The sequence below is a fragment of the Monodelphis domestica genome, chromosome 1, assembly GCF_027887165.1.
Source record: "Monodelphis domestica isolate mMonDom1 chromosome 1, mMonDom1.pri, whole genome shotgun sequence".
NCBI classification, from domain to species: Eukaryota; Metazoa; Chordata; class Mammalia; order Didelphimorphia; family Didelphidae; genus Monodelphis; species Monodelphis domestica.
In genome coordinates, this window is record NC_077227.1 from 8,874,638 (window position 1) to 8,897,727 (window position 23,090).

The 23,090-nt window shown below is 43.7% G+C and overlaps 1 protein-coding gene across 2 annotated transcripts in view; it reads right to left on the reverse strand.

Annotated features, from left to right (window-relative positions):
* EDRF1 (erythroid differentiation regulatory factor 1) overlaps positions 1-7,799 on the reverse strand; it is a 37,933-nt gene extending 30,134 nt beyond the window's left edge. For both annotated transcript variants that reach the window (XM_007478229.3, XM_001367546.4), the window contains exons 1-5: positions 7,594-7,799; positions 5,886-6,094; positions 1,661-1,727; positions 1,112-1,237; positions 33-157 (exon numbers count right to left, since the gene is read on the reverse strand). In XM_007478229.3, coding sequence (XP_007478291.1) covers positions 33-157; positions 1,112-1,237; positions 1,661-1,727; positions 5,886-6,094; positions 7,594-7,689 — 623 coding nt within the window. In that variant the 5' untranslated portion in view covers positions 7,690-7,799. The remainder of the gene's footprint in view (positions 1-32; positions 158-1,111; positions 1,238-1,660; positions 1,728-5,885; positions 6,095-7,593) is intronic.
* Between the last annotated feature and the right edge of the window lie 15,291 nt (positions 7,800-23,090).

The following is a 23,090-nucleotide window of genomic DNA, read 5'->3' on the forward strand; positions in this document are numbered from 1 at the left end:
AGAAGATGGACAGACTGCCTAGTGCCGAATACCTGTAATACAAGAACTTGGAGAGAATCGCCTTCTGGTACCAATGTTCCTTGCTTTTTTTCTTTCTCTGCCATTTCTGGTCGATGAGCCGTTGGTAGAACTCCTTGAGCCATGTCCAGTCTCCTGTCTGAGAAATATCAAAGGATATTAAACATGCACCATAAAATCTGGTCAAAAGGGGGGCAGCTATGTGACCCTGGATAAACCTCTTAACTCTATTTGCCCCAGTTTCCTCATCTCTAGATGATCTGGAGAAGGAAATGGCAAACCACTCCAGTATTTTTGCCAAGAAAATCCCAAATGGGTCATGAGAAGTCAAACACAACTAAAAAAATGACTGAATATGGCCAGGCAAAGCACTATGCACTTGCACATAACAAAACATATGTATATATTCATGAGTAAATTAAAAAACACAATCAAATGTCTTCTGAATAGAAACCTCTGTGTGAAGATTTAAAGTTGCAATAAGATCAAGTCCCATCTTCCCTAAGCTTCATCTACTAGTCCAATGGTTTTCAAAGTATAGTCTAGGGGCTACTGAAGCCCATGAAGGTTGAAACCATTTTCACAATAATACTAAGATATTTATTTCCTAATACAGTAAATATCAATAAACAAAATCTCCATAAACAAAAGCTCTTTGAGGGAACTCAATAATTTTTAAAATGATAAAGAGATCCTGAGACCAAAACATTGGAAGAGACAGGCTCGTCATATTGCAAGAAGGAAAGACAGCAAATGGAACAATCTGAATGTCAAACTGGTACTTCCAAGACATTAAAAGAGCAAAGGCTTTTGGAACATTGGATGGGCTCCTTCTAAAGGACTTTGGGAAAGCAAAAGCAAGAATTGCATAGACTGAGTGGTTATAATCTGCCTTGATGCAATGAATCTACTCATTAAGATCAAAGTATGGATCCTTCAAAGCATGTTTTTTTGGTAATAAAAATTAGAGAATCAACACATTTTTATAACACTATACTGCAACAAAAACATCTTAACTAATATCCCATTTGCAAACACACATCAGCAAACATCTTACCAAAGATTATAGCTTGTTTTTCTCTAAGCAGTTTACCTGGGATGATCTCATGAAGAGTTCCTGAATATCGAGTTCATCTAGAAGAAGAGTCCTTCCAATGCGATGGACTGCCATGCTGACGTGGGACTTACTATAGGGGATCTTAAGGAGCTTTTTTATGTTCTTAGAACAGAAAGAAAAAAAGAAAAACAAAAAAAATGAAAATGTGGAAAGACATTCTTGACTGAGCTTTCCTTTAGATGACAACCACCCATTTAGGCTTCTTCATGTCCAAGAAAATAAAGACCTTCCATGGAGAAAGCTACACTTGAGAGCTGAGTTTTCTAAAGCACAACTACGGACGCGTTATATGATGCACCATGTTATCCACCTTAATGTGTCACTATTTTAACATATCACAGTCTTCAAAAAACATATGAATTATGGGCAAAATGGACCCTAAATTCAGGCTTCCCTTCTTCAGGTACCAAAGCCTCCCCATTTCTAATGCCCCAGCCCATAGAGCAAATGAACCTAACCAACTCCCTGTCAACAAAATTTCAAGACTGACACCATCGAGGAGAACAAGCAACAGCAGGTACATACTTCTGAATCAGATACAACGTCCACATCATTTCCAACCGAGTCGATGAAGTCATATGCCATACCAAAGCTATTATGGAGAAAGAAACCATGAATTAAAAGGGACCACATGGTATTTTGATCAAGGTATTTTTTTTTAGAACAAAGGTTCTTAACCTAGTATCCAGAACCAGATTTCAGGGGCCCACAAGTTAGATTGGAGGGAGTGGGGTGGGATGGGGGAAGGAATCACACCTTTATTTTCATTAAATCTTAACTGAAATTTAGTATTTCCTTCTATTATAAATTTTAAAAAATGTATTCTTAATAGGAGTTCATAGGCTTTATCGGACTACCAATGAGGCCCATGATGCCAAAAAAAAAAAAAAAAGAATTCCTGCTTTAGAAGAATTATTTGGGGTAGAGTTTTAAAACACTCAATTTGATAGTATTATGATTATAAAACTCACCAAATGAGGTATTTGTAAGTCATCTAACAGTGTCTATCTAACACATAGTAGTGGTTTAAGAAATGTTTATTCCTTCCCCTAAAATTCTAAAATACACTTTATGAATAAGAAAGCAACCAATTAATGATGTTTAATTTTTAGTGTAGGGAAAAAAATAGAGGGCATTAGAATTTATATTCTGGAAGTCTTTTAGCTCCATCAATGCGGAAATCATTGAATATATGTGACACTTAAAGAATGATCCTGAGAGAGTTCTAAGAATAAGTAATTTTTTATTTCATTATCCTAATTCAACAGTCATGTCATGGCAAGATTAACAGAATTAAAATCAGGCAATCTGAGGTGTAGATGTCCTTCTACCATTAACTAGTTGTATCAAGTCACTTAACATCTGATACTAAAGTTTCTCATTTGCTAAGTGACTGAGTCAGGAAGACACAAATTTTAAGGTTTACTTCTGAATCTTCTGAGCTATGTAACCTGGAGTAAATCACTTAATCCCTAAGCTTTAGCTCCTCTGTAAAACAAGGGAGTTGGATTATATCATCTCCTACTCTGGCAAGTCTATGTTGCTTTTTAGACACAGGGGATTGTAAACCTTAAAATTTCTTAGACTTATGAATGTTGGAAATTTCCCCATTGGGAAATTTCATACTTGAAAAAATTTCCTACTGATAGTAAGAACTCTATTGGAATGTGAAACTCCTTGGCATGGGAGGATCCTTCTCTTCCCTACTTAAGACTACTTTAGGACAGAAACCTTTTGCTAAACAATGGAAAGGGCTTTGACCTATGCTTAAGCATAGAACAGGAAGTTCTTTGAGTCATGATTAATTTTAGAATTGATACAATAGAGATACTTGGAATGACAGAACCAGGTCTTGGAACTTACAATCTCCACCCTACTCAGAGTAACAGGATTTAGGAAGGGCTGCAGCAAAGATCAAGATTTAATTATTTGAGAATATGACTTTCAACAGACATGTGCAAAGGCCATAGACCTCTGGGCAGTCCTGGGTTAAGCTAGAGCCACCATTGGCACAGGGGAGACATTGACAATGATTGGTAGATGTGAGAACTGAGGGGAGGGGAGTTAGATGGTTTCCTTAAAGATAGCGGGGTCTGAGGTTTTGCTCGGAAGGAGGTCTGAGAGGAGGGCTTGCTCTGAAGGAGGTTGGAGGTAGAGGCCCCCTGAGACTGTTTCTCCATTTTGGTCACATGAGTGATAGGGACTGATCTCTTTTCTTTGCCTCAGCTATCTAAGGGCTTGGGCCTTTGGCCCCGCCTAAGTAGAAGGGGTATTAAGCCCTATTCCCTTCTCTCCCTTCTCTCCCTTCTCTCCCCTCTCTCCCTCTCTCTCCCCCCACCCCTCCTCTCCCTCTCTCCCTCTCTCTCTAATACCTTTCTTCCTCCTGTTTGTAATTAAAAACTCCATAAAGGGTTGACTGCTGACTTGAGTTTTCATTTAGGAATTACATAGCTGAATTCCTTGGTGACCTTAAATTAATATATATCAGTCTTTTAAAGTGATTTCCATATCACAGGATAAATGTTAGAGGATAAGGAAATTAATGGATTGATTAGCCCATATTTTGAATGTTGTGGAAACACTGAGGACTTAAGGGCCCTGAGAACTCTTCCTGTTCAGAAATTTCAAGTTTAACTGTCCCTGCAGCCAAGTGACATGAAGGATATGGTTCCAATAAATGACTCCATTCTGAAAAGGGATATTGTACCCAACTGACTTATGGCCTTTGCTAAAATTCTTTTCTTGAAAACGTAATTCTTTTATGTCTTTCTCCAACATGTTCAAGTAGTAACTCCTATAAGGCATGGTAAGAAGTGACTTTACTGGCTTAATCAGGGCCTTGAAGTAACCGACAGCTTCTCAAAGTTAACTCATAGAATTTGAGCTAGAAGGAACTTCAGAGATTATTTTTCTTCTAATTCAATCCCTTATTTTTACTGAAAAGGAAAATGAAGTCTAGAGAGAGTGAAGTTACTTGTTCAAGATGGCACCTATGGTAGATGGAATCTGTATCCAAGGCCTTGGATTACAAAGCTAGGGAAATCTCTATTCAGAGAAAATGGGTCATTGGACTCAATAATCCAAACCTCTAGATAGGAACAGTAACTCAAATAAGAACTAAAAATGATGGCTCTAAAATCAAGCAGTGAGTTGGGTTTGAATCCTTACTCTGTATGGCTTCAGACATGCCACTTTGAGTGACTGTTAGAAGCCTGTTGTTTCTCCATCTGTAAAATGAGAGGCTGGACCCAGTGCTCTACTTAGCTTCAATTTCTCAACTCCCTGAATTTTTATAAATACAAAACAAATATGAAACATTTTATGAAGGCATGGATTTAACCAACAATTTTAGAGTATTCAAACTCTGCTGACATGAGATTTAATTCCTGGGTGAGCCATCTGAACTTTCATGCCTTTTAGGTAGATCGGCAAAGATTTCTTTTTGCAGTGCCGATGAAGGGCAATGAGTTAATGAAAGCCTGGTTCAGCTGGTGGCAAAAGAAGACAATTTTCAGCTCCTACATTCGTCCAAAAATATCCATTAACCAGTGGGGCTGTGGTCAATGCTGGGAAGAACCCACCACACTCACAGAATCACAAACCCTTCAGGGCATTGACAGCAAGCTAAAATTTGGATGGTCTGCAAGCATCTGATATGGAGACTATGAAGCAGCTATGTTGTATAACAGAAGAGGCACAGGACTGAATGCTAGGAGCATTGGATATGAGAATTAGTTTAACAGAGACACAGGATGCTATGCTACATAGCTAGCACCTCTGCACAGGTATCTTATACTTTGCCATTCTTAACTGTCATGTAAAAAGGTAGCTGGACCAACAATCATTTTAAAGAATCTTCCAGCTTTTAAGTATCCATCCTGCCATTCCTCATAAAAGCTTAATTTCTACTATCTATAAAGATGCCTAATGTTTTGCTAGAGCATATCATTCTGCATGCAAATTGTAAGTCTACCCCTCAGGCTCCCAAGTACTAGGCAAAAATTATTCATCATAAGAAATCAGATGTTAACAATCTGCATTTATAGATAACCAATGGCTAAGAGTTAAGAGGTGACTGTGTGACTCCACGCATTTCAGAAGAGCTAAGGTCTGTTCAAAGGATTAGAATTCAGCATTATTAAGAATCAAGTGAAGGGCAGCTAGGTGGCACAGTGGATAAAGAACCTGGTCTGGAGCCAGGAGGTCCTAGGTTGAAATCTGGCCTCAGACACTTCCTAGCTGTGTGACCCAGGGCAAGTCACTTAACTCTGATTGCCTCGCCCTTACCACTCTTCAGTCTTAGAATCAATGGAAGGTAAGGGTTAAAAACAACAACAAAAAAGAATCATGTGGAAATTTTACAGATGATAAATGAATAAAAGTTTGACACTTTTTAAAAAACCCTTACCTTCCAGCTTAGAATCAATACTGTGTACTGGTTCTAAGGCAGAAGAGTGGTAAGGGCTAGGCAATGGAGGTCAAATGACTTGCCCAGGGTCACATAGCTAGGAAGTGTCTGAGGCCATATTTGAACCCAGGACCTCCCATCTCTGGGTTTGGCTCTCAATCCACTGAGCTACCCAGCTGCCCCCAGTTTGACACTTTTTTAAAGGGAACAAAAACAGAGTATCATATTTGTCTAAATAAAAACAGTATCCTCAGGTTGAATGTCATTATAGATGCACCAAGTCTTAGCAAGGACAGATATAGAGAGGCAAAGCCACTAGGTGCATGCCAGATGCTGGGTTACCTTGAAAAGGGCTTGCTCCTCTTGCTGTTTCCGAGAATGGTGGTTCCTGCTGGGCCAAGTTTGGCACTTTCCCGTAGCCAGTTGGCAGGTGGAAGCTTCAGGTCAGTTTTCTCCTCCAGACGGGCAAAGGCGGCTCGGGGAGGGGCAGATGAGTACTTCACCACTGCTCTACTCTTCACTTCATTTCCTCCCAGAAGTAACACAGATCCCTGTTTGGCATAACAAATAAATCTAACATTTCTCCCAGAAATGCAGAAAAAAAAGTTTAACTGTTTTCAACTAAAACAACTAACCAGGACCACCAAAAGAAACCACATTTTTGGTACCATTTATTTAGGTGCACCAGACATGTATAAAGAATCCGACTTATTCCACAGCGCTTAACTCATGCTTGTAGAGAAATTTCTATTTATGCCGGCCTTTGTTAATTTTCAAATAACACAAGTAGTCAATAACTACAACTTATGTTTGACTCTTCGCATCACAACTGACCTATCCATATAAGCTGCAATTTGGCTTGTTCTAAATAAAATATGCAAAAAGGCCAAAAATATTTTACATCATCCGGAGGAGCTTATGGTTAAGCAGTTTCTATGGGTAGTAAGTGGGGCTGGGAGGGGGCTTAACCTCTAAGTTTAATCCTATGGTTTCCGGCATTTTCCTTCCTGGCATCCCCTCCACCCACACCCGGAGGCCCACCATCTTCCTGCTTCACCAGAGTGAGGCTGGACCAAGATGGGAATCAACAACCTGCTTCCTTCGGAATCCTTTCCCCAGGTCCTGCAGTCTCCCAGCCTTCACTACCCGGCTCCCGGAGCCTCAGCAATCTTGGGTCTCACAATGCAGGCCTGCCTCTCTGGGCTGATCTTTCTTCCAAGAGCTGCCTCCCCGAGTAGGAGAGCCGGCACAGTCTGTCTATAGTATTCTCAGCACTTAGCACAATGGGGAGTGCTTCAGGGGTAAGTCCTCGGGAGAGTAGCTTCTCCTCCCTCAGGCTATGGGGCCGGTTTTTCGGCCACAGGTGTATGGCTGGAGGGTTGTGGTCACTCTGAGGGTCTCTGCCGCAGCTAGGGGTGGGTGACACTCCTCTCTTGTGAGGGTTCCCGGGACTGGCCTCGTACCCGAATAACCGGGGCCCAGACAACAAAGCCGAAGCCCTCCGGTGCCTGCCCCAGCTGCTACCTATAGACGCTTCGGAGCGCTCGCTCTCCCAGCCAAGAGAGCCCTAGATCGCTAGCTCACGGCGCGGAGACGGCGAAAGCGTACGCAGTGAAAGGACCTTCGGAGCTTCCAGCACGCAACCGGCATCCTCTCGGCTCCCTCCTCCCTAGTCCAGAGGGCCTGCTCTTCCGCCACTCCCTCGGACAGAACCGGCGCCGCCTCGCTAGGCTGCTCCGATCCCGCCTTTGCCCGCGCCTCCTGGACCCTAAAGCCGCTGCTGCCCCGCGAACCTCCCTCCCACCCCCAGTCCCGGGATTTTCATCCCAAACCCGACCACCTTCCTCTCCCCCGGCCCCGGCCCCGCCCCCTCTCAGAGTTGGGCGAGATCCGGAGGGGGCGGGGCCCAGCCTCAGTCTCCCAGGGTGTAAAAGAAAGGAGACCAAAACTCCGCCAACCCGGCTCCCTGGGCATGGAGTTCTCCTTCGTGCCCATCTCCCAGCGACAAAACGGGGGCTCCCGAGGGCCTGTCCAGGCGTCTCCCGGTTACCTGTGGCACCGGCTCCTCGGCTGCCTCTCCGGGGATGACGCTCAGCCCGCTGGGCCCCGGGGGAGCCTCGGCGCCCACCTCCCTGGGCTCAGCCATGGCGCCGCCCGCAGGCCAGGCCCCGGGCCCGGGTCCCCTCCGCCGCCTCGGCAGCGGATCCCACCGCTCCTCACGGACTACTTCCGCCCCTGGCAGGAAGTAAGGCCGGCTGCCCAGGAGGCGGAAGCGCAACCCTTCATGATCTCGCGAGGGCTGACCCCGTTCCCGGGCAGACGGTCCTCCTCAGCAGCCGGACCGACCTTGCGCATGCGCGGAGATCTCGCGAGGTTTACGGGTCCTCTCATCACTCTCTTCTCTCCGCCTCTTCTCCCTCCTGGTCTCTGAATGGGGCGTGGCTCGGAGAAACGTGACGTTTCATCCGAGCTCTTCCCTTGCCCAGAATTGGAAAACTGAGGCCCGGGCAGTCTGGGACAAAGACTCATCAAGATGGTGCCGCGTACCTGGGAGCCTGTCTCAAACGCCCACGGCGGTCCAGGACTACTGGAGGGAAAGGGCCGAGTCTCAGTTCTGTGCCTGTGGTGGGACTTAGGGGGAATGGACTTTCAATCATTCATTCACTGTACAAGCATTTATTAAGCACCTACTCTATATAAGGTACAGTGTGCCTGTGCCAGGCACGGGAGGCAGAGAAGCAGAGCTCCAGAGCCCGCCTTAAAGGGAGCATAGGAAGCCCCGGGCATGAAGTTCTTGCCCTCCTCCCCGCAATTGGTCAAACTGCACTTATTCCACCCTGCTCGGTAGGGATGACTGCTAGAGTCCGAGGCTTGGGGAGATCCCACGCTCCCAGATCCAAGCAATACGTAGGAATACAGAAATACAAAATGTCCGCAGACAAATGCAAAGGATCCCTCGGTGCACTGATGGGGGGGGGGGGGGGGGGTTGGGACACGCGGAAAGGCCGTCCACACGAACCAGAAAGTTCCAAAGTGCTTTGTCTACCTTAGGCTGCAATCCCCGCCCCCCTTCTCCTGGGAGAGACAATGGAGGAGGGGGTGGGGGTGGGGCCTGTAGGACATGGGCAGGTCCTGGCGGTGGTCCTTCAGCTTCTCTGAAAGGATGACAGTTGCTCTTCCCAAAGGTTTGAGCAGTCAAGCAGCTGGATGGGGTCCAGAGGAGGGGAGACCAGGTGAGGTGGGTCTTGGGGTTGACGGCCACAGAGAAGAGCGAACAGGCCAGGCCAGGCGTACAAGGTCTCACCATCCCTCCCTATTAAACCAGAAACCACAGGCCAGTGTGGGACAGAAAGGGGAGACAGGGCTCCTTTGAAAGTGTCCTTGTGGAGCTCAACACCTCGGGGATTCAGCCCTCGCTTCCATCACTTCGGCTGGCATTGCCCATGTGGAACACTAGAACCCTGGCCTGGGAGCCTGGAGAACCAGGGCAGCCGTGTACCAGCTCCATAGACCCTCCTGAGCTTGGCAGCAGCCTTTTCTCCACTGGCATTTTTCAAACTGCGCTATTGGCCCAACTCACTTAACTGTTGGCTGCCTCATTTTCCCCATCTGTCCAATGAGATGAAGGGAACTGTTCCAGCTCTAAACCTCTGATCCTATGAAATTCCTGGAGCCTTGGGGAGCCTTTGCCTCCTCAGCTCATTCCTGGACCCCTTTAATTCTAAAAGCAATTGTATATTATTAATGATTCCTTAAAGAGGGAATGGGGTGAAACCTCTCTGGCTGTGCATATGATGGAGATAGCAAGGCCTGGAGCCGGGCCTTGGGTTTGTGACCACAAAAATGTGGATTCAAGACTGTGAATTGCCAAAACTGTAAAAATAATTTTAGTGTCTTGATTTTATATCAAAAATAAGTGGTCGCCATGGGAAAAATTCCCAAATATGAAATACCCAAGTCTTCTGAGTTTTATGGAGATTTTAATTAATACAAATGAAGGAATTAAGAGAAGGGAGAGAGACAGAGTAAGAGGAAATAGTAGGAAAAGGCCTAGGGCCTAGGCCGCCTAGGCCTTTCTCTTTAAGAGAGAAAACTAAGTCAGTCTTTTATCCACTCACCACAAGATTTTGTCCCAAGCAAAACTCCAACTAAGTTCAGAGACCTAGCTACTCCAACTAGTCCGAGATCCAACTCCCTCTAAGTTGAAAGAGCCAGCTCCTTTTAAAGAGAAATTTCTCTTATGTCACCTCGCCTAAATTTTCACATCTACCAATCACAGTAGACGTTTTCCACAAGACTGACCATTCTTAATTCACATCTTCTTTTATCACCTTCCCTGAGCAGACTAAAACTTCATACCTCTTGCTAAGCTTTCCCTTGTAAGTTGCTTGACCTTTTGGTGATTAATTTAACCTTTATAGGTACTTAGCACCCTTTTGTATTAGATCTAAAAATAGAGCTAGCTTAAGGTTTGGCCTCACTATAAGTATGGGTTGGGGACTTTTTCTCATTGTTCCATCAGGAGTTTACAACTTTATCTTCCCCTAAAGTATGCCTAAGTATGGGTGGAGTAATGTTAGAGTTACCAATACATTCCTAATGAAGTACCTCCATTATTTAAATGGGGACTAGCCTTAACCAAATGTTCCAAGGTAGAGTCTGAGCAGTTTCAAGATTCACAGGATGAGAGTAGTCCTACTCTCTGTCTGAGTCCTCAGCCAGGGTCTGAGTGAGTCATGGGGGCTGGGGTAGGGGAGGAGATGGAGCACAGCATCCCCTAGCACTGGAGAATAAGGTGCTGTGGTCACTGGCTGGTCTTGTTCCCAGCATCTGATGTAAGAACCCTCCTGGCATGTTTGGAGAAGCCAGGCTTGACTGTCAGACCAGGCAGGGACACCCGGGAAGCAAGGAAGGGCTCTCCTGGGGGCCACTTTTCAACCTTGCCATTTTCATTTATTTCCTCTAGGAATGGAGGCCACAAGCCTCATTGTAAGGGAGAAATGGGTTAATTTTTAAAGGGTTGGACTTGATTATTTAAGAGTGGTCACCAGGAATTTAATTAATTCCAAAGAGATTTATTTACAATTTATTTACAAAATGTAGAAAGAATGAAGAAATCACAGAGAGGATAAGGTAAGCTATCTAGCCTGAGCACTAAGTAATTTATCTCTGGCCCCTGGGCAGGGAGAATTAGTTCTTAATTGGAAGGACCTTGGCCCTTGTAGCCTCTGCCCCTGGGGATGCAGGGGATCTCTCTCAAAAGGATAGGTTTCTCCTGAGGTTAGTCTTTTCTGAATATTCAGCAGTTAAGAGTTGGCTTTTCACTCACCATGTGTCAGTCCAGTCAGGAACAGGGTCTCAGGTCCAGTCAACAGATCCTTCTGCCCTTCTTCACCAGCCTCAACTTGAAAGCATGAAGAATTGAATTCCTTTCAGGAATTGTCATTCCCTTTTAAAGACATTTTCTCTTGCATCACTTCCTGTACCTTCCCCTAATCCTATGTCTACCAATCACAGTTGACAATCTGCTCTAGGACTGCCCAGAAGGCAGTTGATTCTGATTCATCACCCACTATTGCACAGGTGAGTCACAGACCTCCCACACTTAAGTGTGAATGGGGTGTTTGCACCTTTGGTGATTAAATCTAAAATGGGCAGATCTTCATACTCGACTTTTAAGTAGGGTGTTTACACTTTTGGGGATTAAAATCTAAAAATAGGCAGTATTACAATTTAAATGTTCACAATCAGGGGAAAGTTAATTAATTTCATTTTCACAATCAGGGGAGAGTTAAATTTAATTTTCACACCATCCAACAGCACCTTCCTGCCCACTCTCTCAACTCAAAAGGTGCCCAGAGCTCAGTTCTTTAAAGGATTGTGATCTTCTGCATGTTCATTTTGATATCAATAGAAGGGCCAGGTTGCTGCCATTTCCTGGAGTACTTTGAGATTTCCGTATAAAGGACACCTTACAATCCCTGAATCATCAAACTGTCTGGTGCCATGTTATAAAAGGACTCAGCCTTGACTTCATGACTAGCTTTAGTCTCTCACAGTCAGGCAAAAGGAAAGAGCAGCAGAAACAAGACTGGAGAGAAGCTCCAATGGCTCTTGTGGCCATTTACCCACAAGATCAGTCTTATGGTCCACATGTGGCTGGAGTCAGAGCCAATACAGGACAAACGAGGCTTTTGCCCAAGAAGCTGCTGGGTAGGAGAGTTTTCTATGCTCTCCCCATCCCTTTCCTGAGGGTTCACGAGGGATGCAGGATGCAACTAAGCCCTTAGGAGCCTCCTGGAAGGCCTGAACCCATGATGACTCCATTCCCCTGGGACTACTTTTTGGACCTCTGTACCCCCCATCCCCAAATCTTCTCTGAAGTGCCACTCTTCTCCCTGGAAATATTCACTGTGCAGCACTGCCCTAATCATTCATATTCTTAGAAAAGCATTAAATCAATCCAGTATCCTCTGATCTTTGGTCCAAGCAACACTAATATGATCTGCAGGTTTTCCCTGAAAGGAGAACCTTGGTAATGAGCTTCCGAAATCATTGTGTCTATGGGCAAAGAGGGGCCCTGGCTCTGACTGGACAGATATGCATCTGTCCTACTTTAAAAAGCTTGGGGAGGATGTGGGGGAAATTCTCCTCTTACCTCTGCCATCATAGCTTTCTAGGGTTTGGCAGCTCTTTCCAAGGACTCCCTCTGTGATGTGGGTCATAATCTATGGGGACAGTTGCTAGGGGTGGGACTGAAATGGAATTAGGAGCTCTTCTTTCCCCACTCTCACTCCCACCCCAAGTACCATTGTCATATTAGTGGGAATTCATTGATCCCATTAGCCAAGAGAAGAGTGGGGCCTGAGGGAACAGGGAAAGTGTGACATGCCCCAGCCTCCCAAGGATGCTGGGAGGTTTGCTAGCAGAGAGCAAACAATGCAATTTGCTTCTCATGTGTGCTTGTTGGGGGAGCTGTGCATATGCCCATTTCTGGTTCACACAAGCCCTTACCCCCTTCAGGGAGATCTTCTTCTGGTCTAGAAAGCCTTCTGGGATATGAAGCTTTCTTTAATCTTTGCTTTTTTCCTTTGGGGTCAAGGAAGGCCACGGGGGCACCAAGTCACCTAGATGGGGGCAGGAGCCAACAAGGTTTTGTGAAAAGCACAGCCCAAACTGTGGTGGGTTCCTTGTGAGAGTGTAATAATTAAAAATAGTGGAAGGCCTTAAACTGTAAGAGTTATAATGGTTGAAGTTGTAAACTGTAGTGAGTAAAATAGTGGAAGATATAAATTGTAGTAGATATAAGAGTGGGTGAGTAAACTGTAACCGCAGGAAATATGTTTTCACTACAGTGTCTTGTTTAAAATCAAATATAAGGTGGTCGCCAGGGAAATATTCCCAATTATGAAACATACCCAAGTCAACTGGGTTTTATTAGAGACTTTAATTAATACAAATGAGGAATTAAAGAAAGAGAGAAAAAGGAAATAATGAGAAAGGGATAAACCGGCCCTGGCCAGTCCTGGCCAACCCAGGCCTAAGCCCTAAGAGAAAAGATCAGTCAGTCCTTAATCACTCACCACAAGATCTGTCCAAGCAAGGATTCTAATGACACCAGGCCAGCTCCATCTCAGCTGACTTCACCAGCTCAGTTCCTGAATCTGCACTGTCCCAGAGAGACCCTTCAAGGCAGCCTTTCCCAGCTGACTGTTTTTTTACTCAGATTTCTCATCTTCTTATATAGGGCATATTCTCCTTTGTCACCTCCCCTAAATTCTTACATCTACCAATCACTGTAGACGTTTTCCAAAGGACAGCCCATTCTGAATTCACAGCTGAGTAGATTAATCCTTTTAGTAATCCAGCCCTGAGTAGGTTAGAATCTCTGAGTAAGTTTCTCACCTTTTTGTCTTGGCAAGTTTACAAGTTGCCTGACCTTTAATAGGTACTTTAATAGGTACTTAGCACCCCTTTATATTAATTCTAAAAATAGGCATGGCTTAAAGAACTTTTTGCCTCATTATAAGTATGGGTTTAAGTACTTTCATTGTTCAGCAAGGAGTTTTCTCCCCTAAAGCAGTCCTAAGTATGGTGGAGTAGAGGTCCTCCCATTTCTGATCCGAGTAGAGTTCTCACTTTCCAAATGGGGAATGTCCCAGTAGGGAATTGTTCCAATGAAAGATTCCCCAATGAGGAATTTTTTAACATTCACTAGTCTGAGAAATTTCAAGATTCACAAGAGGCAAGATGACGGGCTCAGCCTGGGTGAGTTCTGGCTTCAGGGGCCCTGGATTCTTAGACTTAGAATTCAGGTTCTGGTGAATATCACCCAGTGGTGTAATTTCACTGACTTGTCATGGATTTCCAAGAGACTTTCTGCTGGTTTTAGGAAGCACAGAATAAGTGGCATAAAGAAGAAGCTCCTCCTTAGCTCCTCCTAGAACAAACAGGAGATGTTTGTAGAGAGAATTCTGATAACGAGAACATTTAAATACTTATGCATATGCCAGGCACTACACTAAGCTCTGGGGATATAAAGACTAGCAAGTGCGATATCCTACCCTCAAAGAGGCACCCAGGCACTTATGTAAAAGTTTCTATTTTTGATCATTTGGATGAAGTGTTTTTGAAGGAAAAAAATGCGGCCAAAGTCAAATGAAAACTGTTCCCTGTCGGAGCCTAATAAAAATCTGTCATGTAGATGGAATGGAAAAAAAATGCACGAAAAAATTCTCTTTTTCTTCATCAAGTTTTATTTATATCTTTTGTTTTTAAATTACTTTAATTTCCCCTGTATCGTTCCCCCCTCCCCAAGAGAGCCATGCCTGGTAATGAAAATATTAGAAGACCACGGGCTAGGAAGTCATTGTTGGTATGCTGAAAAATCAATTGAAAAGAGGATTCTTGATGATTGAAAAGTCATTCAAATTTCTCCTAAGATTGTCTCAGGGAAAGGGGAGCTGTTAGGTGGCTCAGTGGATTGAGAACCAGGCCTAAAGGCAAGAGGGCCTGGGTTCAGCTGTGGCCTCAGATACTTCCTGGCTGTGTGATCTTGGGCAAGTCACTTAAGCCCCATTGCCCAGTCCTGACTGCATTTCTGCCTTGGAAACAATAAACAGTACTGATTCTGAGATGGAAGGCAAGGATTTAAAAAGTAAAACAAACCAAAACCACAACAAATGATAAAGAGACCTTCTAGCTGAAATGAATAACCTGCTTTTCTGCCAGAACTGAGAAATTTAAAAACAAAATCACAAGGAAAAGAAAAGGAGGTGCTAAAGGAAAGCTTTCTTGTAGCTCCCATGAGATCTTGTGATCATCCATGGCCCATCTTGTAAAATAGGGAAAATCAAGCCCGAGTTCTCCATACACAGAATGTTTTTTTTTTTTCCTTAGCAAATGCCTATCAGATTTTTGTTCCTTGTATGTTATTTTGGGGAGAGCTCATTGATAAAAACATTTTACCAACATGCTGTGTTAAGGGTAAAATTAGGGTTGTTGATTGAATATATTATACTAGTGGTTGCCAGGGATTAAAATTCAATCCCAATAAAATACTCAAGTCAGTTTGGGGGTTTTATGGTGGTTTAATTACAATAGAAGGAAGAAATTAAGAAGAAGAGAAAGAAGAAAGGGAATTGGACTGATCTGGCAAGCCAGATAGGAGTTGGAGGTCAAGGAAAGGAAGAAAGGAGGAATCAGTCACCTCACCAAGGTCACTCAGGGAAGATGCCTCACCTAACCCATGCTACAGAGCTTCTCCCAGTCACCTCACCAAGATGCTCAGGGAAGAAATAAATCCCTGGTGGCTTCTCCCAGTCACCTCACTGGCAAGCTGAAAATGCCAAAACCCGACAAAAAAATGCCATGCAGCACTCCCAACACTGAGAGAGCCCATCTCCACAAGAGACGGGGGCGGGGAGAGAGAGAGAGACAGACAGAGAGGAAGTGACGTGAAATATATAGGCAGTTCTTTATATCACTTCCTGCATCTCACATGTACCAGTGGTAGCTTAAGCTTGACTTAGGACAGCCCAGGGGGTCTGTCAGTTGTTTTTGATTCATCACTTGCTAGCACATGTCAGTCATAGGCCATCCTCCTCAACACTTAATCCTTAAGAAGGGGTGTAGACATTCCTGGTTGCTAGAATTCTAAGACTAAGCAGGGTAGAGAAAACCTAAAATTTACAGCAGCATACTGTGGTTGACATTGCCAATAATAGCTCATTTATTTGACATCTTTGTACCCACAATAGGTGCAAAATAAGTGAGAAATTGGGCTCCAGGAAGGAGAAGGAGCTCTTTTTAGGCTGCCATTCTAGAGCTACTTCAAGGAAATAATAGATATTCCAGGTATCATTTTTCTAGAGGCATGTCAGGTATACAATGATATGGACTGCTGCTCCTCAGACTCAGAACTCGAGCTCTGCAAGTAGAAACACTGAGTTGGGTTTTCTCCTGGAACCTTAAAAAGCCTAAATGAAAATTTGGTGTTTTTGTGCTCAGCCTGTAATTAAGCCCTGACGATGCTTTATTGCTTGGGAATAACAAGGCCATCACGTTTTCACTGGGTGACTTCTCTTTTAATTAACGCTGAATGGTGTTTCCTTTATTATCCTCTTTGTTTCTGTTTCCTATCATTCTCCAGTCGTCTGCTTGAATGCCTTAAAAAAAAAAGAATGTCAAGAGGGCAAGCGATAACGTATATTGATTTCTACTTGCCTTCCAATTTGCATTTTTATCTCTTTGGTTGATGTTATTGGTTGAATCATTTGATTTTTATAAGGAACTGTACCGTTTGTTAATTTAGCTCAGTAATTAAATCTGACGGCCAAACAGCTGAATGGAGAAACGATTCCCTGTTGTAAATTGGCATTTGGTACTTCCAATGTGTCCAAAGGGCCATGCTCTTCAGCATTGTGGGAACCAACGGAGCTCTGCACCGGAAAATAGGACTTCCCCTTGTGAAACCTGTGACTGCACACAGCCATCTATTCCAGTAGGGGGCGCAAATCGACTCCGTATTTTCACTGCACAATAGGACGCTCCATTCCCGCCGCAAACATTCGTGCAGGACTTTTTGTGTTCAAGGCTTTCAGTGAGGGTCGTAAACAACCCCCAAATGAATGGGACAAGACAATCCCTGCCTGTCAGGAACTTCCGCTCTAGCGTGGGAGATACGGCAGCTGGCAATCATCAGGCATCTGCTTATTGGGGACACCTTATCACCCTGTGAGAGCCCAGCAGCCTTGGGACTCAGCCCCTGTGGGCTCCCAAACCTCCGAGGAGGGAGCCCCGCTCAAAGCTCATCCGCTTGACCGGGCCTCCTTCACCCCTTGGTTACCTCCTTTTGATGGCGTCTTCCCCTGAGGCTATGAGCTTTTTGAAGGCAGGGAATGCCTTTTTACATATCTGTATCCCTGGAGCTTAGCACAGTGCCTGGCACATAGAAGATGCTTAATAAATGTCTCCCGAGGGCCTTGCAGAGCCAAGATGGTGGTGTAAAGGCATGAAAAGCTTGAACCTCTCTGAGAATTCTCTCCCACCAACTGAAAATAATGCTTCAAAATGAATACTGGAGACCCTGGGCAAGTCATTTGACCCCCATTGCCTAGCCCTTACCACTCTTCTGCCTTGGAGCCAATACACAGTATTGACTCCAAGACGGAAGGTAAGGGTTTTAAAAAAAATGAATTCTGGAGGGGGGCAGCTAGATAGCTCAGTGGATTGAGAGCCAGGCCAGAGACAGGAGATCCTGGGTTCAAATCTGACCCCAGACACTTCCCAGCTGGGTGACCCTGGGCAAGTCACTTGACCCCCATTGCCTAGCCCTTACCACTCTTCTGCCTTGGAACCAATATATAGCATGAATTCCAAGATGGAAGGCAAGAGTTTAAAAAAAAATGAATACTGGAGGAACAGAACCATCAAGGGAATGGAGGGAAACAACTCAGAAAACAGGCAAAGAGGGTTCAGTTCACAGGGATGAAAGGGGAGCACAGGCTACATAAGGATGCACAAAGGAGTACTGGAGCAAGCTGACAGCAAGCCCCTCCACCCCACCATTCCAGATTCGGAACCTAGACCCAAGCCAATTTCTAGTCCCTGAGACCCACAACTAAGCCAATAGCCAAGCATCCTACACTCATCCCTCAATCTTCCAAGCCTTCGAGCAAGTCTGCAGTGAGGCACCAAGCCCTAGCACAAGGCAGACCACAGTGTGTCCGACTTGTAGGAGCCTAAGGGGAAGCATAGAGTCCATCTCCAAGCCCCAAACACCCAGTGCAAGGCAGTCCACAATGTGTCTAGCCATTGTAAGACTAGAATGAGACCTGGAACCCCTGCCCAAGCCCAAGATGAGACTCTGAGCTCCAGCACAAGGTGCTCACAGTGCTCTTTGCCCTACAAGCCATCAGCAGACCCTGGGGGAGATTTTATCAGCAGTGGGAGGTGACTTTCAGAGCTTGCTGTCCATCATGCCTTCTTGGAAGAACTGAAACTTGTAGAAACTCAGAATAGAGCTGAGGGTAGCAACAAGGAAAAACTGAAGTTTAAGAGAGTGCCCCCTCTACACTGAGAACAGAGTAAAAGTCAATAAAAGGCTGGGAAAATGAAGAAACATTTTTTTAAAACCACCTAAGCATAGAAAATTACTCTGGAGACAAGGAAAAGCAAGGCAGAAACTCAGAAAGGGACAGGGAGATCAAAGAAGCTACACGTAAAACTTCAAAGAAAAATGGAAATTGGTCTCAGGTTCTAGAAGAGCTCAAAAAGGATTTCAAAAATCAAATAAGAGAGATGGAGGAAAAAAGGGGAAGAGAAATGAAATTTCTGTAAGAAGAAAATAAAATATTAAAAAGCAGAATTGAACAAAAGGAAAGGTACAAAAATCCAATGAAGAAAAGAGTTCTTTAAAAAGTAGAATTGGTCAAATGGAAAAGGAGGTTCAAATGCTTATGGAAGAGAATAATTCCTTAAAAATTAGAATAGGTAAGTGAAAGCTAATGACTTCATGAGTCACCAAGAAGCAATAAAACAAAATCAAAAGAAAAATAGAAGAAAGCAAAAATTATCTCAATGAAAAAACAACTGTCATGAAAAATAGATCCAGGAGAGACAATTTAAGAATTATTGGACAACCCAAAAGATATAATTTTTTTTAAAAAGGCTAGACATTACAAGAAATTATCATAGAAAACTGCCCTGAAATTTTGAACAAGGGGGTAAAATAGAAATTGAAAGAATCCATAGATCACTCAGGAATATTATAGCCAAATTCCAGAACTCCCAGGCCAAGGAGAAAATACTTCAAATAGTCAGAAAGAAACATTCATAAATCATGGAGCTATAGTCAAGATTACACAGGACTTAGAAGCTTCTACATTAAAGGATGGAAAGACTTGGAATATAATATTCCAGAAGGCAAAGGAAGTAGATTTACAATTGAGAATCACCTACCTAGGAAAACTGAGTATATTTCAGGGGCGGCGGGGGGGGGGGGGGAGGGGGGGATGACAATTTAATGAAATAGATTTCCAAGCAGTCCTGATGAAAAGAACATACCTAAACAGAAAATTGGATGTTCAAGTACAAGTCTCAAGAAAAGCATAAAAAGGTAAATAAGAAAGAGAAACTTTAAGGGACTTAATTAGGTCAAACTGTTTATATTCCTATATGGAAAGATGATTCATGTAACTCTTAAAGTTTTAACATTATTAGATCAAGTAGAAGGAGTATACGTAGACAGAGGGTATAAGAGTAAGTTGATTAGGATGACATAATATGTAAAAAAACAAAAGGCAAAAAAAGGATTGAACTGAGAGAAATGGGAAGGGAAAGGTAGAATGGGAGTAAATTCTCTTGCCTTCAGGAAGATAAAGGTGGTGATGGGAAATGTTTAAATTCTCATTGTAATTGTCTCAGAGAGGGAATAACAACCATACTCATTTGGGTATAAAATCTAACCTTATCCCATAGAGAAGTAGGGGGAGAATAAGGAAAAGGATAAGAAAAGGGAAGGGGAAGTTGGGGGAGAACTCTGATGAAAAATAAATGTTTATTGATTGACTGATAAATGTGACCAGACCATGGATGTGTAAACAGAAGGCTATGGGAATTCTGATAAAGGATAAGGAATAGATCATCAACCAGGGAGGATCAGGGAGGACTTCCCAAAGGGTCATTTGAGCAGGTTTTGAAAAATGAATAGTGCCAGAGTGGGGAAGTGAGGGTAACCAAAGAGGTAAAGCATGGAGGGAGAAAAGCCTGGGGCATATGGTCAGGGTAATGGGAGTCATGTAATTATGGGTGTTTGAAAGGAAGTAGCTTGGGATAAAATGGAAAAGGTTAAGTCAGACCTTGTTTGTCCAACTGGGTCACGCTGTTGGAGTTTTTTGAGTTGAAGAGCAAAGCTGTCTGAGCTGAGTTTTAGGAAGATTAAGTGAACAGCTGTGTTGGGGATGTGTTGGAGCTGGGAGAGACCACAGATCAGGGCCCCTATCTGGAGGCTATGGAAATAGGAGGGAGAGAAGTGTGTGAAAAGGCTCAGGGGATCATAGATCTAGCAACAGAGGGGCCGTAGAGCCCAGTAGGTCCAAGCCCCTCATTTTACAGAAGAGGAAACGAAGGCTCAGACATTAAGGGTCTTCTCCCAAGTTTTCTAGTTACTGTTACAGGTAGGGTTAGAACCTACATCTTTCTGTCTTTTATCACTATTCTAGGGATGAGGGGAATGGAAGAATGAGTTCAAGAGATTTTGCACAGAGAGATTGTGGAAATCATTGGTATTGATTTAGCACTTTAAAGTTTGCAAAGCACTTTACATAAATTATCTAATTGGAGCCTTCCTGAGAAGTAGGAACTATATGCATTCTTCCCATTTAGTCAAGGGAACAGACTCAGAGAGGTCAATTGACTTACCCATTGTCTTTTTTGTTAGTGTCAGAGGTATGTAAACCTTAAAATTTCTTAGACTTATGAAGGTTGGAAATGTCCCCATTTCAATTTTATTGAAAATCCCTTCCCATTAAGACGTAGGATTTGAACCCATCTCCATGACATATAGTAAATGCTGAATAAAAATGCTTGTTACCTTCCTGACCCAGAGTTCGGAACTCCATCTACTCTCTCTCTCTCTCTCTCTCTCTCTCTCTCTCTCTCTCTCTCTCAATCTCCTCTCTCTCTCTCTCTCTCTCTCTCTCTCTCTCTCTCTCTCTCTCTCTCTCTCTCTTTCTCTCTCTCTCTCCATCTCTCTCTCTCTTTCTCTCTCTCTCTCCATCTCTCTCTCTCTCTCTCTCTCTTTTCTCTCTCTCTCCATCTCTCTCTTTCTCTCTCTCTCCATCTCTCTCTTTCTCTCTCTCTCCATCTCTCTCTCTCTCTCTCTCTCTCTCTCTCTCTCTCTCTCTCTCTCTCACCTTTACCTTCCATCTTAGAATCAGTACTATGTATGTATGTATGTATATATAGTTCTAGGGCAGAAGAGCTGTAAGGGCTAGATAATGGGGGTTAAGTGACTTGCTTCTCTTGATGCCTCTCAAGGCCTTGGAAACTAAATGGATCAGGGGGTCAGAAAGGTAAACAGAGTCAAAGATGACCCATAGGTTTTGACGATGGTTCCATGAATACAAACAAGGAAGTCAATGGGGAGAACAACTTGGTTGGGAAAATGGAATTAATGGTGGTCCCTTCACACTTGCATTTCATCAGTGTTTGTGTCTTGTTCATAGGTTCCATCCTTGGGAGCCAAGAAAAAGTGATGGCGATTGTATTAGATATGTAACCTTGTCAGTGATACATCTTTATTTAAAAAACAACAACAACAAACCCCACAAGTAAAGGTGAATTAAGTGTCGTCTCCAAGGAACAGTGTCTATAGATCCCTGGAAACTGAACAGGTTCTTAACAGTCACGTCGATCACTAACTTCAGCAAGAAAAATGTGTGGCCTGAGGAGGAATCAGAGAGAAGACAGCACGAATCCTCATAGATGAGTTTCGGTTCCATCTGTACAATGCCGATTAATTAGAGGGGATCCATTCATTGATTCGATCCAGCAAGCCTTTGCTCCATGTAAGGCACTATGCTAGGTGGTAGGGATAAAAAGACAAAATGAAGACTAATTCCTGCCCTCAAGAAGCTTATGTTCTACTTGGTCAGGGCAGAAATGTTGAACTCTATCGGGTTGTCTGTGTTGATCGGTGCCTCAGGAAACAACAGAATGTGAAGCATGTGGCAGTCATCCAGGAGGCAATGTTGTTCAGATCTGCTCCGTAGGACACCGGGATAATTGGGGAGTTCTGTATTGCTGCAAATAAAGAAAATCTATTTATTTCTGTACATGTCTTCCAGAACAAAATGATTTTCATGTCAGAATTGGTGCAATTTTCCTGAACAGTGTTTAGTCTCAGGTGGGACACTAAATTATTCCAGTTTTTCTCCATTCTTTGTTGAAAGACCTGAGTTTTGGAAATATGAAAACTGAGTTTTGTGATCTTGTCTGAGGTGGAGAAACAATGAGAACCTACTAAGACACTGAGGATCGTGTCCTCAATCAGTCAATCAGTGAGCATCTAATAAGCTCCTACTATGTGCTAGGCAGGGTGCTAAACTCTGAGGTTACGAAAAGAGACAAAAGATAGTTCCTGCCCTCAAGGAGCTCCCAATCTAAAGGAGGAGACAACAAACAAGTAAATATATACAAACAAGCTCAAGATAGAATAAATTGGAGATAAACAACTAGAAGGCGCTGGAATGAAGGAGGGTTGGGGAAGGCTTCCTGGAGGAGGTGGGATTGTAGTTGGGACTTAAAGGAAGCCAGGGATAAGATGGGAGGGAGGCATATTCCAGGCATGAGGAACAGCCAGAGAGAATGCCCAGAGACAGAGACAAAGGTCCTTGTTTTTGGAACATCTCAGTGTCACTGGATGGAAGAGTCCAAGTTGGGGATTGAGGTGTAAGAAAACTGGAAAGGGAGGCGGAGGATCTGAAGGCCAAGTAGAGGAGTTTGTATTGGAGGAGATAAGGAGCCCCTGGAATTTATCCAGTAGAGGGAGGGGGAAGTGATCAACCCTGTGCTTTAGGAAAATCACTTTAGTGGCAAATGAAGGGTGGACAGGAGCAGAGAGACCTGAGACAGGCAGAGCCAACAGCCTCCTCCCATGTGCCATGGGAGTCATTGGGTTTCTTCCATCTTCTGGTTCATCTCCTTTAATTCATCTTTGGCTACCACAGTCAATAAGTTGCATTTAGTCACTCATTCTATTCACTTAAGTACTAGGTTCAGGTCAATTCAGCCATCTCTTTATAAGTATCTAGTGTCTACAGAGCTCTGGGCTGGGGAGTAAGGCAGATATGGACCTGATCTAGGTCCAAGACCCTGAGCCAGAATTAGGATTGCTCTAAGAAATCCTGAAGACCCCAGAGAGTCTGACTGACACTCATGCCCATCTCCCCCTGCCTCTATCTTCCCAAATCCTCTCATAACAAGTAAGCATAGTCAAACAAAACAAAGTCACCACTTGTCACCTCTGGACACCATGTATCTTCT